Source organism: Leptodactylus fuscus, chromosome 3, assembly GCF_031893055.1.
Source record: "Leptodactylus fuscus isolate aLepFus1 chromosome 3, aLepFus1.hap2, whole genome shotgun sequence".
Taxonomy (NCBI): Eukaryota; Metazoa; Chordata; class Amphibia; order Anura; family Leptodactylidae; genus Leptodactylus; species Leptodactylus fuscus.
In genome coordinates this window covers 3,486,760-3,499,333 of record NC_134267.1, presented here as the reverse complement: position 1 = coordinate 3,499,333, position 12,574 = coordinate 3,486,760, and the positions used below count along the sequence as shown (strand labels likewise).

Genomic DNA, 12,574 nt, shown 5'->3' with positions numbered 1-12,574 from the left:
GTCTATTACTAACGTGTGATGTCTATTACTAATGTCTGAAGTCTATTACTAATGTCTGATGTCTATTACTAATGTCTGATGTCTATTACTAATGTCTGAAGTCTATTACTAATGTCTGAAGTCTATTACTAATGTCTGATGTCTATTACTAATGTCTGATGTCTATTACTAATGTCTGAAGTCTATTACTACTGTCTGAAGTCTATTACTAACGTGTGATGTCTATTACTAATGTCTGAAGTCTATTACTAATGTCTGATGTCTATTACTAATGTCTGATGTCTATTACTAATGTCTGAAGTCTATTACTAATGTCTGATGTCTATTACTATTGTGTGATGTCTATTACTAATGTCTGAAGTCTATTACTAATGTCTGAAGTCTATTACTAATGTGTGCTAGTCACCCCCGGACAGGTCCTGCCTGCTGACAGGTTTATAGACTTCTTCTGTCTGACTTCTTCTTATATAGTTTTACTAACACCCCGCACGGCCCCATTTCCTTATAAAGATTATTTTTATTCTTTACATGAACTTCTTGTCTGTATTCAGTCCTGCATAGGACTAAAGCTGGCCATGAATATTAGATGTGCAGTATATTGGCTGAACGCGCTGATTTCGATGTGACCCGGTGTAATGTGTGCGGGGTCCTCCCTGCTCCCCCAATGGCAGATGCAGGGAAATTAGATAGGTGAAAAAATAAATAAATAATAAAATAAAGACCCTCCCTCTCCATATATAATAATAAAGGGTCCACATCCTCCCGGATTGGTAAGAGGGATCAGGACAGTGAAGAAGAGACCCTATAAAGACCCCCGACTAGGACTAGGCAAGTAATCATAAAATAATCGAAACGGAAGGTCAGCTGATACGGCATGTAAAAATGAGTCGTAAAATAATCATTCATTAATAGTAATAAATGTAATTATAATAGTAATCAAAGGAAAATACTCAATTAATTGTGATTTTTATTTAGGTCATAATGGCCCAGCCTCTCCTCTATCCGGGGGTTATGGCAAATAAAACACTCCCCTGTATTCTGACATGTTTTCTTATACGTAACTTTGTGCTGTTCTTCTGTTCCCCCAGGACAGCGACTAATAAAATTGACAAGTGTGCGTTCCCGTTCCCAAAAAGTGTGATCCTGCACAGTCTGTGTCCAACCAATGGTGACAGTGCGGCCTGTGTAGCCCCCTCTCCCCGACTGGTAACGCCCAGCTGTCAATTTCCTGAGAAGTTTCTAGTAGGATAGATGGATTATTTCAGAGGCAGGATATTACTGCTGATATGGGAATAACTGCTCCTGCCCCGGACCCTATGGAGCCACTTATGGGATAAACCATAGGAGAGAATGGGAGCTATGGAATCACACAGCACATTAAAGTCAGGGCCCTTGTTTAGACAATGCAGTGTTTTGGACGCGGCGGAAACGCGAGGGCCAAAGAAATGCTGCGTTTTACATTAACAAAGTGGATGGATTCTGGCTAGCAGAAAAAAAACGCAGCAGAAAAAATGTTTCCGTTCTTAAAAATCGCAGCAAGTCAATTATACCTAATGAAATACAGGCGCATTCCATATCAAAGTATAACAGGGGCAGAGGACTCCCCCAGGGGTTAACCCGGGTGGATCAGTGTTGTTATGTTTTTATTGTTCACATTGGTGTTGTTTTGTTATGACTACTTATGTCCCCTTATGTCTTCGGGCACCTATTGGTCCTGATGTTTGTTATTGTCTGTTTTTTTTTGTAAAATTTGCAATAAAGCTTTGAATTAAATAAAAAAAAATAAAAAACGCTGCGGAAAAAAGCAATGTATTTCCGCCAGTCTTTTCTACATAGTGTTTTGGCTGCAGCTCGCTACGTGGGGCCTAAGTCTTAGCTACACTGTTTCCGTAACGGTGAAGCTACAGAAGAAGAGTAGCCGAACTGTGTGATGGTGTTTGAGCAGCTTCCATTCACCCTGATGGGAGTTACAAGTACAGAGTATAGCCGCATTGCTCCGCTGTCCTTACAAGTCCTGCTGTGGAGTTCAGGACGGAGAGAACTTATTTCCAATCCAGCAGCGATTTACTGAGATGGAAAGAACCATTTAAGGCCAAGGACACACATTACAGAAAAAAATACAAAAATCCCTGCATTTTCCAGTTCCAAAAGTACCATGTATTATTTCCTAGGCAGATTTTTAGCTGCATTTTGCTAGGTAAGGCCTAAGAGGGGAAAGGTGCAATGTAGAGAACAAAGTAAAAGCTGATCCAGTATTGTTATAGTATGGGGAATACAAGGATTTACTGAAATACACAAGTCAAAAGTGACTGATCCTCTTTAGTAATGGAATTAATTCTTATTTAGAAACCCAACACAAAATATTCCTGATCCAGCCATTAGATGTATAATAATAATAATAATAATAAATAAATAATAATAATAATAATATGATCTCTCCCAGCCAATACATCTATGGTCAGGGTTGGGTTGTCAGGCTGTGGTCACAGAGGATTTCTCAGACAGATTTTTGCAGGTTTTCTGGCTTCCATTGGTTTTCTTTACACTGCATGCTATAATTCACATGGCACTGATTTTTTTTTCTGCCTCAATTTTTAATCTGCACAAGTGACAGGTCATTTACTGAAGTGGAGACGACGGCTGTGAAGTTGCTAGACTCCGACTATCAGCCATGGTCAGGCCGAAGCAATAAGAGAGTGTTCATGTTTAGGGATTTGAAGCTGAATTTGAGGCGGAAAATTCTGCTTACAATAAAGCTGAAACGGGAGGCAGAGGCTAGCAGAAAAAAATAAGCGTCCTGCTCGTTTTTCAGGTGTATTCTGCCTAAGCACTGCCACTGAAATGACTGGGAGAGAGGAAATTTGTCCCTGTGCCATAAAAGCAAAATACAGTGACACTTCTACAAATTCTGCTGCAAATTCAGGATCAAAATCCGCTTCAAATTCAGTGTCAAATTCCTCGTCTGTTTTTGACAAACAGAAAAAACGTGGTCATATTCCTGAAGCAGAATTTTCTACAAATTTCTGCAAGTGAACACCCTCTAAGGCCGAGTTCCCACGTTGCGGAAAAGCAGTTTTTTTTGTTGAAGATTTTGAGCCAAAGTCAGGAGTGGATTGAGCTGAAGGGAGAAGTGTAAGAACTTCCTAGATATTTCCCATTCCTTTTGTAGACATTCTTGGCTTTGGCTCAAAAAACTGCAACAAAAAAAGCTGCGATTCCGCAATGTGGGGCCTGAAGGCTAAAGATCCTGTAATTCATTACATTGTATTCCTATGAAAAACAACGTGCAACAAACTAATTATACAGTATTAATTGAATAATATATATAAAAACATTTAATAATTATTATGAGTCGGAGTCGTTAGCATTATTTCTGACATGGGCTCCACCTAAAACTAAACCCAACTTTGACTTCCCAGCCCGGGTGTAAATGGATTGACGCTATCGAATGCGGCCACATCAAGGGCAGGCCTGCAACTGTAACAAACTGCAAATCCACTGATTCTGTTGCAAATCTGAGTGAGATTTTTCCACATGCAATGCACCTTTTCACTGAAGAGCGGCGGCCGGTGCCAGGGTGGCCACAGCATTCAGTTCACCAATGGAGCGGGCTCAAAAAAAAAAAAAAAAAAAAAAAAAAAAAGGCTTCCCTCAATGGACAACACTTTCACAAGGTCCAATTTCTCTAAGATCATAGCAAGTGAATAACACTACTGAAAAACAACAAGGAATAAGGCCGTATAAACCTTGCAGAGCTGTCATGGATTTTCTCTACAGGTGTATATATGTAAAAATATAAAACCCTACATGGGCCACGGAAATAAGACGGTAAAATTATCAAGCTTTTTTTTATTTTTTTTTCAGCTGTGCCTGGTGCAATTTGTTTTCCACGCTTGCCTTGATACTCCTTACTGAAGCAGAACAGTGTGATAAAAATCCTGCACGAGATTGTTGAGGTCTTATTGCCATACCTAAGGAGTTTGGAATCTCCATTAAAGGAGAGATTAGAGCGGGAGAGCAGGACTCAGCGGTAAAACAAGAAAGGGAAAAAAAAGGGAAAATCTCTTGCAAGAGAATGAATCAGTATGGTGGGAGCTGTGCATCACAAGGGGTAGGGCAGGCTGTTCACCTACACTACAAAGCCCAAAGTGTCACCTGATACATCTTATTAGAGGCCCCGCTACTCACCATACAGGCGGCGTGCTTTCTTGTTTTTGTAGTTTGTGTCACTGTATTCTTCGGACCTGGCTGACGGCTATAGTTCTATACGAGTGATCTGCTTTGTATTGTAAGCTACTAGTTTACTCCTGATAGGATTAGAGCTCTAGAGATACATACATTATATATGTATATATATATAATATATATATATATTTAAATTTATATATATATATATATATATATATACAAAATATATAATATAATAATATATTTAATTTAATAATATATTATTATTTATTTTATATATATATATATATATATATATATATATATATATATATGGTATATATATATACATATATATATACACACACACACACACGTGTATATACACACTATATTTGTATATACATACACACATATCATAATAAACCAAATTAAATCAAATAATTAATATACTAAAACTTTATCTTACTTGTAATACATGTACATTATATTATACTGTGATACATGTGTATATATATATATATATATATATATATATATATTTTTTTTTTTTTTTTTTTTTATTTTTTTTTTTTATGTAGATTGTGAGCCCCACATAGAGCTCACAATGTACATTTTTTTCCCCTATCCCCTATTTTTGGAATATGGGATGGAAATCCATGCAAACATGGGGAGAACATACAAACTCCTTGCAGATGGTTTTGCCCTTGGCGGGATTTGAACACCAGGACCCCAGTGCTGCAAGGCTACAGTGCTAACCACTGAGCCACCGTGCGGCCCCATGTATGTTATATTATACTGTGATACATGTATGTTATATTACAGTGTGATACATGTATGTTATATTACAGTGTGATACATGTATGTTATATAATAGTGTGATACATGTATGTTATATTATTTTATGTTATATTATTTTATGTTATATTATTTTATTATATTAATTTATTCACTTATGCTCATCTCTTTACATACATATATATATCTTAAGAGAGGGGAAAACACATGACTCCTCCTCAGACACCACAATATACAGGTACTAGCCTGCCCCTGGGTATCCACATATAGTATTTTGCGGGTCTTTCACTATGTATTTCACTACGCTGCTATGTATGTAACCAGTGATTTCATCTTTTGGACATGACATACATGACATCTGAAAAGTCAAAAGGTAAACAAGAAGTTTTAAGCTACTTTGTAATTATAATCGTCCATGAATCAGATGTTACCCCTCATGGACAATCACTCACGGTTTTGTATTTTCTTTATATCCGCTATAATATATATATAGGATATAGGATGACCACTGGTGACGCTCACACGGCTTCACTTCATATAGAAATATACGTAAGTTTAGAATGTGTATAATTATAGTCAACCTTATTCATAAAGATGGCTGGACTGCCGTATAAGCAACGCCACCGCTTATGTCTTCCCTGCTAAGTCTTGTGTCATCGCCTCCACCTCATAGATTGTAAGCTCTTGTGAACAGGGCTCTAAGTACTATTGTGTGAATTAATTTATTAATCTGTGATGTTCTCATTTGGTCTGTACATGAAGCCTACTAATTATAAAGTGATGCAGAATAGGTTGGCGCTATTATGTATTATACTATTGTACTATTATTATTATTATTGATGATATATTTTGCATTACATTTCTGGTTATTTGATTTGTATATTTATAAGATAGATACAGATAGATATATATTCTAAATCTATAAGGTATAAATGTATTTCTCCATTGTAGTTTAGCACAGCCCTCCCCATACTCTTATTACACTTGGCCTGTCTTACTCGTTGTCTATACACTTACTATACGTCCTGAAGTTACTGAGTCTATTATTTTACTCTAGGTTTATTAGCTTAGTCTATAATTTTCCATGTGTCTATTATTACACTCTTTGCCTATTATTTCATGATGTGTTTAATTTTTTACTACGTCTATAATTTTATTAGGCCTCTCTCCTTTTACTAGGTGTCTATTATTTCTGGTTAATATCGCAGCGTTTCACAGTAAATTAAAGCAGTATTGTGGGACCTGGTGTTAGGTTTGTGGACCGGCTCCAGCCTCGCACCATGTTCCTCTTTTCCCTGTACTTTACAGACGGCAGCACAATTTCACTAGGTGTCTATTATTTCTGGCTAATATTGCAGCATTTCACAGTAAATTAAAGAGGTTTTCCAGGACCCGGAGTGTTATACACCAGCAGCAGAAAACTGCACATAAACCTATACCTGGCGCTTGTTTATACTTTGCATCCAGATTCGGGTGTGCTAATATAATGCGGCAGTCCTATGTAAAACCACCTTGAACAAACCATGATATCACAATGGGCTGCACCGAATAACAAGATGTGTAAGAACATGCACGCCACCTTTGAAGATATGAAGACACAGATGGGTTACTTCTCAAGAAGACGGCCAAATCGCTGTATCTACGCATACCCAAAGCCAACCACAGATTTTGCATAGGCTATTGCAAAACTGTAATGGTAGTATCGGAGTGTGAGGAACAAGCTAGATTGACAAGAGGGAAGGAGAATAGGCCATAAAAGCAAGGAACATAAGAATGAAGTTTCTATGAAGAGTCACGCCAATGATTCATGATGAAGGTTGTTGTCAGGTTGTTCTTACATTCATAGAACTGCTGCTTTTCCTCCAGGTATCCGTACTCAGGGTGAGGAGCTGAAAGAAAAGAAGGGGATACGGTCACTGACACCAATGTGGACAAAAGACACCTTTTAATACTAATGCATACTCATGAAGCTTGGCGATTTAGTAAGTGACCCCTGAATAAATTGCAAATGAAGCTTTGACTCTAGCAGCGAGCCAGTCAGTATTCCAAGTCTCCAATCTCATCACATCCGAAAATGATCTGCAACTGAATCCAGAGCCGGTCTGTCATCAAGACCTTAGTGGTAGCAAACACAGGACAAGGAATGCCCACACAAACCTCTGCTCGGCTCCGGCCTGGAACAAGGAGCAACTTTAGCCGTAGGGACCTCTTGGCCCTTTGTGAAACTTCTAGGATTAACCCAATTAATCAGATAAAGAAAATTGATCATTTACTTCTGAAATGCCTATTTCAGATACCGGCTTCAGATGCCGAAGCCAAACGCTGCATACTCATGAGCATGTAATGCCCTCTAGAGGGGGAAAGAGGAAGGGCGCCTTGGAGAAAACAGCCAACGTCCGGATGATTCAATGTTTGACTGTGAGATGAGAACTGGCACTACCTGCCTATTGCACAACTAGCCCTTAAAACACACAAAAAACAATAGTGAAATTGCCAAATGAACCCAGCGCTCCCTCCTTGCCATCTCTCCGGAAGAGTAGGATAGGCCCGGTGCTACCATCTGTAAAGTAGAGTGAAAAGAGGAACCCGGTGCGTGGCTGGAGCCCGTCACCAAACATATCACCAGGATTACGTGTCAGTAAGAGGGTTTATAGGAGGACAAATGCATAGATTATAGTACATTATTCACCTTCCACCTGTTTATCTGACTGCAGATAAACTCTGTTCACATTTCAAGCAGAAAAACTAAACAAATGCACCGCTGGATCCAGCATGTGACACCAGCGGCACCGACAACCCTCACTCACTTATAAGGGCTTCTGTTGGAGTGTCAGCTCCGTGCACACAGTGTCTGCATCATACGGGGAACTCATGTCCTGGTGATGTCCTCAGAGCAAACACCAGACTGACCCGCACGCTATGGAGGGCTCTTCTGGGGATAACATTTTTTTACTGCATGGAATAGCACATTGGATTCTACTATTCTATACAGAGGTACCCAGAAAAAAAGAACTCTAACTACTCCCAGCGTGCTCCATTCACTTCTATAGGAGTTCCAAGAACCGCAGAGCAGGTCTGCATGCTGGGAGTTGTAGTTTCACAAAAGCTAAGTGACAAACATTGCCGACCCCTGAAAGAGAGTTTTTTATACTGATTCCAACACAGAAAACATGTTGGAATTGGCATGGAAAAAAATTTGCAAATCTGCCTCCCAAACATTCACATCTGTGTCAGAGTCTCCATTGCAGAGTCTGCCGAAAAGAAGACGAAGTCCTACTTTTTCCTCTGCCATTTTCAGATTAAGAATGTTGGACACCCAATGGACCCCATTTTAGTCAATGGAGTCCACCAGGCTCTATGTGTAATTGCTGTTTTAGTGGTCCGGCCTCTCTAGTGTTCGGGTCCTCCACAGCGGTCCAGCCTCTCTAGTGTTCGGGTCCTCCACAGCAGTCCGGCCTCTCTAGTGTTCGGGTCCTCCACAGCAGTCTGGCCTCTCTAGTGTTCGGGTCCTCCACAGCGGTCCGGCCTCTCTAGTGTTCGGGTCCTCCACAGCGGTCCGGCCTCTCTAGTGTTCGGGTCCTCCACAGCGGTCCGGCCTCTCTAGTGTTCGGGTCCTCCACAGCGGTCCGGCCTCTCTAGTGTTCCGGTCCTCCACAGCGGTCCAGCCTCTCTAGTGTTTGGGTCCTCCACAGCGGTCCGGCATCTCTAGTGTTCGGGTCCTCCACAGCGGTCCGGCCTCTCTAGTGTTCGGGTCCTCCACAGCGGTCCGGCCTCTCTAGTGTTCGGGTCCTCCACAGCGGTCCGGCCTCTCTAGTGTTCCGGTCCTCCACAGCGGTCCAGCCTCTCTAGTGTTTGGGTCCTCCACAGCGGTCCGGCCTCTCTAGTGTTCCGGTCCTCCACAGCGGTCCAGCCTCTCTAGTGTTCAGGTCCTCCACAGCGGTCCGGCCTCTCTAGTGTTCGGGTCCTCCACAGTGGTCCGGCCTCTCTAGTGTTCCGGTCCTCCACAGCGGTCCAGCCTCTCTAGTGTTCCGGTCCTCCACAGCGGTCCAGCCTCTCTAGTGTTCAGGTCCTCCACAGCGGTCCGGCATCTCTAGTGTTCGGGTCCTCCACAGGACTAGAATAACAGAGATGCAACGCTAGTGTGACCCTAACATTAGCTTCTCGAAACGTCGGCAGTGAAAACAATAAAACAGTGGCAGGAGACCCATAGAACGTGAGCAGTCCCTCAGCAGAGTCTCAGTTTTGGCTTCAGATTTTTTCTCAATGAGTATACTGCCTGTGTGAACATTCCCTTACTGACACACTTGGTGAGGTTTAGACAAAGCAGTAAGAAATATCGCCATTACCTGATTCCTTCTTCTCGTGGTAATGATGTATTCCCAGATCTTCATCTAGTACAAAAAGAGAAAGTAAAAAAGACTAAATATTCTCTGTGATTTGTGGCGGGCGCTGCAGCACTTGATTCCAGGCAGACGCGCCGTGCACCGCTCTGTGCTGCGTATCAGCCACACTCAATTGGTTTAACACAGCTCTCTAGCAAATGCCATTAAATTCTTTTTCCACATCAATACTTCCTCTGAACTCAGAACAACAATGTAAGAAATTGTTCCCGGTATCTTCCGAGCCTGATTTTAATTTAACAATAAATTAACATTTGATCTCTGCTGGAAGGGTTGCGGATTCGCTCAGCATGTAGTTACTGTTCCCACAGCGGCGGCGGTGTAGGACCGCACCAATAACCGCTCTTGGAGCAAAGTGGGTTATTTATGGTTGTGGGAGTTCCCGTATACGACCGCTGTGCACGGAATAAGCGAGGGAGACCCAGTCTTACTGTGGTGTGAAATTATATTTCCATAAAGCTATCTGAAATGCAAAAAAGTAATAAGTGGAGTCGTGGTGGTCAGGCATAGCTGAGGAATGGCACCCGTAATAGGCAGGGATAATGACGGATTATTGGGGCGTTGTTAACACCGGGCTTTATGGCCCCTGAGCCTTCATAGCCCCTGGCGCACACCGACTCATACACGCTTCTAGATTTCAGCATTATATACAACGGGTTTCTGCCATAAATGATGAACTATCTGGCTGGGTATACAGCCGCCCCCATTATATACCCCTGTTAGCTCTCCTTTCAGGAAAAGGAGGTACAGAAATAAAAAATGTTGCTTTTAAAAAAAAAAAATTAAAAAAAATCACCATTTGCACAACTTGTTATGCCGTGTACGCAGGAAAACTGGGTGCAAGTCTTAATAAAATTGCTCCTTGATATGTTTTCGGTCATCCACACCAGCCGGGCCCCGGTATGTGGTGAAAACAAATAAGAGCCCTATTCACCTCTACTCCTCCCCTCTCCTCCCATTCCAATGGCGGGTTCACACCGGTGCTCGTCGTCCAATTTCTGTAATCCGGCCGCTTTCCGTCTTCTGCCCCACAAAAGTGGACAGGAGACAGAAACCTAGCAGGCAGTTTTCAAACCTAGTGACCGCCTGTGTGCGTCTTCTGCCTGTCCACGGGGAAAGCATTTTTCTTTAACCGGACACTAAGTCCTGCAAGTCTGAATTTGTGTACGGCTAAAAAAATCGGTTTCCACGCGGACAGGCAGAAGACGCTCACGGGCAGTCACCTCTGCAGACCCATTCAAGTGAATGGGTTTGAAAACTGACCGCTAGGCTTCCGTCTCCTGTCCAGTTTCGAAGGGCAGAAGACGGAAACCGGCTGGATTATAAAAACTGGACAACAAGCAAAGGTGTGAACCCGCCCTTACCTGGTCCCCTGCCAGGAAACGCCAACAAATGCCCCTCACCCAGTCCGTGGCAGGTCACCACTGCGGCCAGTGACTGAGCAATTCCTGAGCAAAGACAGGAGCAGTGAAGACCCGGTAAGCAGTGGAACGGGAGCAGGGTTAGAGTTTTAGAAATTGTTGATGTGACCAAGACAGTGGGGCGAGTTGTTTGAAAGACTTTTTCCCCGCTGGACAACCCCTCTAAAGAATACATCATGTCCATAGAAATCATCAGTTGTAGGGAAAAAAGCAACAACAAAAAAAGAAATTTAGAAGCAGAAATCTACCCCAAACCAAAAAGACATGTGACATATGATAAATACACATTAGATGGTGGCACCTGTGGAGTCTGTAATCTGGACGCTCCAACCAGATCCAAAACTATAATGCGTGAAATCCGTTCGGCAGACTAAATACTATCTAAGGCTGAGGCCTCACTGGGCGGAAACGCAGAGTTTTTTGTTGCAGATTTTGTTGTAATTTTTTTAACCCAAGGCCAAGAATGACTACAAAAGGAAAGGGAAATATATAGGAAGTTCTTATACTTCCAGCGTCTGCTCAATCCACTTCTGGCTTTGGTTCAAAAAAACTGCAACAAAAAAAATCTGTATTTCTGCAACGTGGGGCCTCAGCCTAATTTACTTGCCCAGAAAGTTGCAGCAAATTTATAGAGAAGAGATAAAGCTGCAGCCACTAATGTGCACCAAAGTCAGAGCGACTCTCCGCTGTTTCAGCTGAGCTTGTGCCAGGAGCTGCCGAAACGGAGTCCAGCCAAGTTAAGGGCAGAGTCACAAGTTTTGTAGAGGAATCTGCCCCAGAATTTATAACTCTGATTCTTTCCAATAGGAGGCAGATAGTTCGTCCTCTGATAGTTGGGAGAATATATTCACCAGTAGCGTCCGCTCAATCTTCAGGTGAATGGGAATAGGAAATCTTTCTGCCACCGATGGGAGAATATCCGGGACACATTTTGCTTGGTACGTCCAGCTTCACAATACACTGAGCTTACTCTAATACTTAAAGGGATTTTTCTCCATGAACATAACCCTATGTAGACTTTAGACAATTAAGAGCTATACATTTTTGCCAATATAAATAATTAAAACTTTTGTAGAGTCTTGAAGATTTTCTCCAAGTATCTTAGAGGGGGCTCTTTTGTCTTGATTGCTTGCCAATGGACACGACCATGAATGAAGGAACTTTCTATGGTCTGGGACCCAGCCAGGATATCCATATAGTGAACAGTTTATTAGGCCGGGACACGACATGTACAAGAAGGTAACCTGGCATAACAAGGAAATCTTGGATGGATTTGAGAGTATAGAAAGTTCCTGCATTCATGGTCGTATCCATAGGCAACTGGTCAAGACAACAGACATCACCACTAAGATGGTTAGAGGAAATCTTTACATTTTTATTTACTTAGATTTGCAAAAATGTTTAACTTTTACTTGTCTACTTTTTAAAAAATAAGGTTATGTTCATGGGAAACCCCTTTAAAGAGTCATTGTCACCAGATCTGCAAAGATAAACTCCCTTTTAGTGTTGATGCAAGTAAGGGTAAGTTCACACGTAGTTTTTTTGGATCGGAACCTGAGGTAGAGGCCACCTTAGGTTCCAGTCCAAAAACCGTGTAGCCGCAACTGAAAGCCGCTGCACTGCACTGTCATCCAGCCGCGCACTCCGCTTCGGATTAGGCCCAATGAATGGACTTAGTCAGGAGGAGGGAGTGTCTTCAGGCTGAATCGCGAGGCGAAATGGCCTGAAGAAGAAGAAACGGCTCCCAGGAAAAAAAACCTGAGCGGCTCCCATTGATTTCAATGGGAG

General features: G+C 41.9%; 2 protein-coding genes across 2 annotated transcripts in view; one reads left to right on the top strand and one right to left on the bottom strand.

Moving 5' to 3' along the window:
- The window catches only part of OTX1 (orthodenticle homeobox 1), a 388,453-nt gene that overhangs the window by 220,783 nt on the left and 155,096 nt on the right, over nucleotides 1–12,574 (top strand). The window lies entirely within an intron of this gene.
- WDPCP (WD repeat containing planar cell polarity effector) overlaps nucleotides 1–12,574 on the bottom strand; it is a 224,595-nt gene that overhangs the window by 183,480 nt on the left and 28,541 nt on the right. Inside the window, exons 3-4 of the mRNA XM_075266977.1 lie at nucleotides 9,312–9,356; nucleotides 6,804–6,854 (exon numbers count right to left, since the gene is read on the bottom strand). Coding sequence (XP_075123078.1) covers nucleotides 6,804–6,854; nucleotides 9,312–9,356 — 96 coding nt within the window. The remainder of the gene's footprint in view (nucleotides 1–6,803; nucleotides 6,855–9,311; nucleotides 9,357–12,574) is intronic.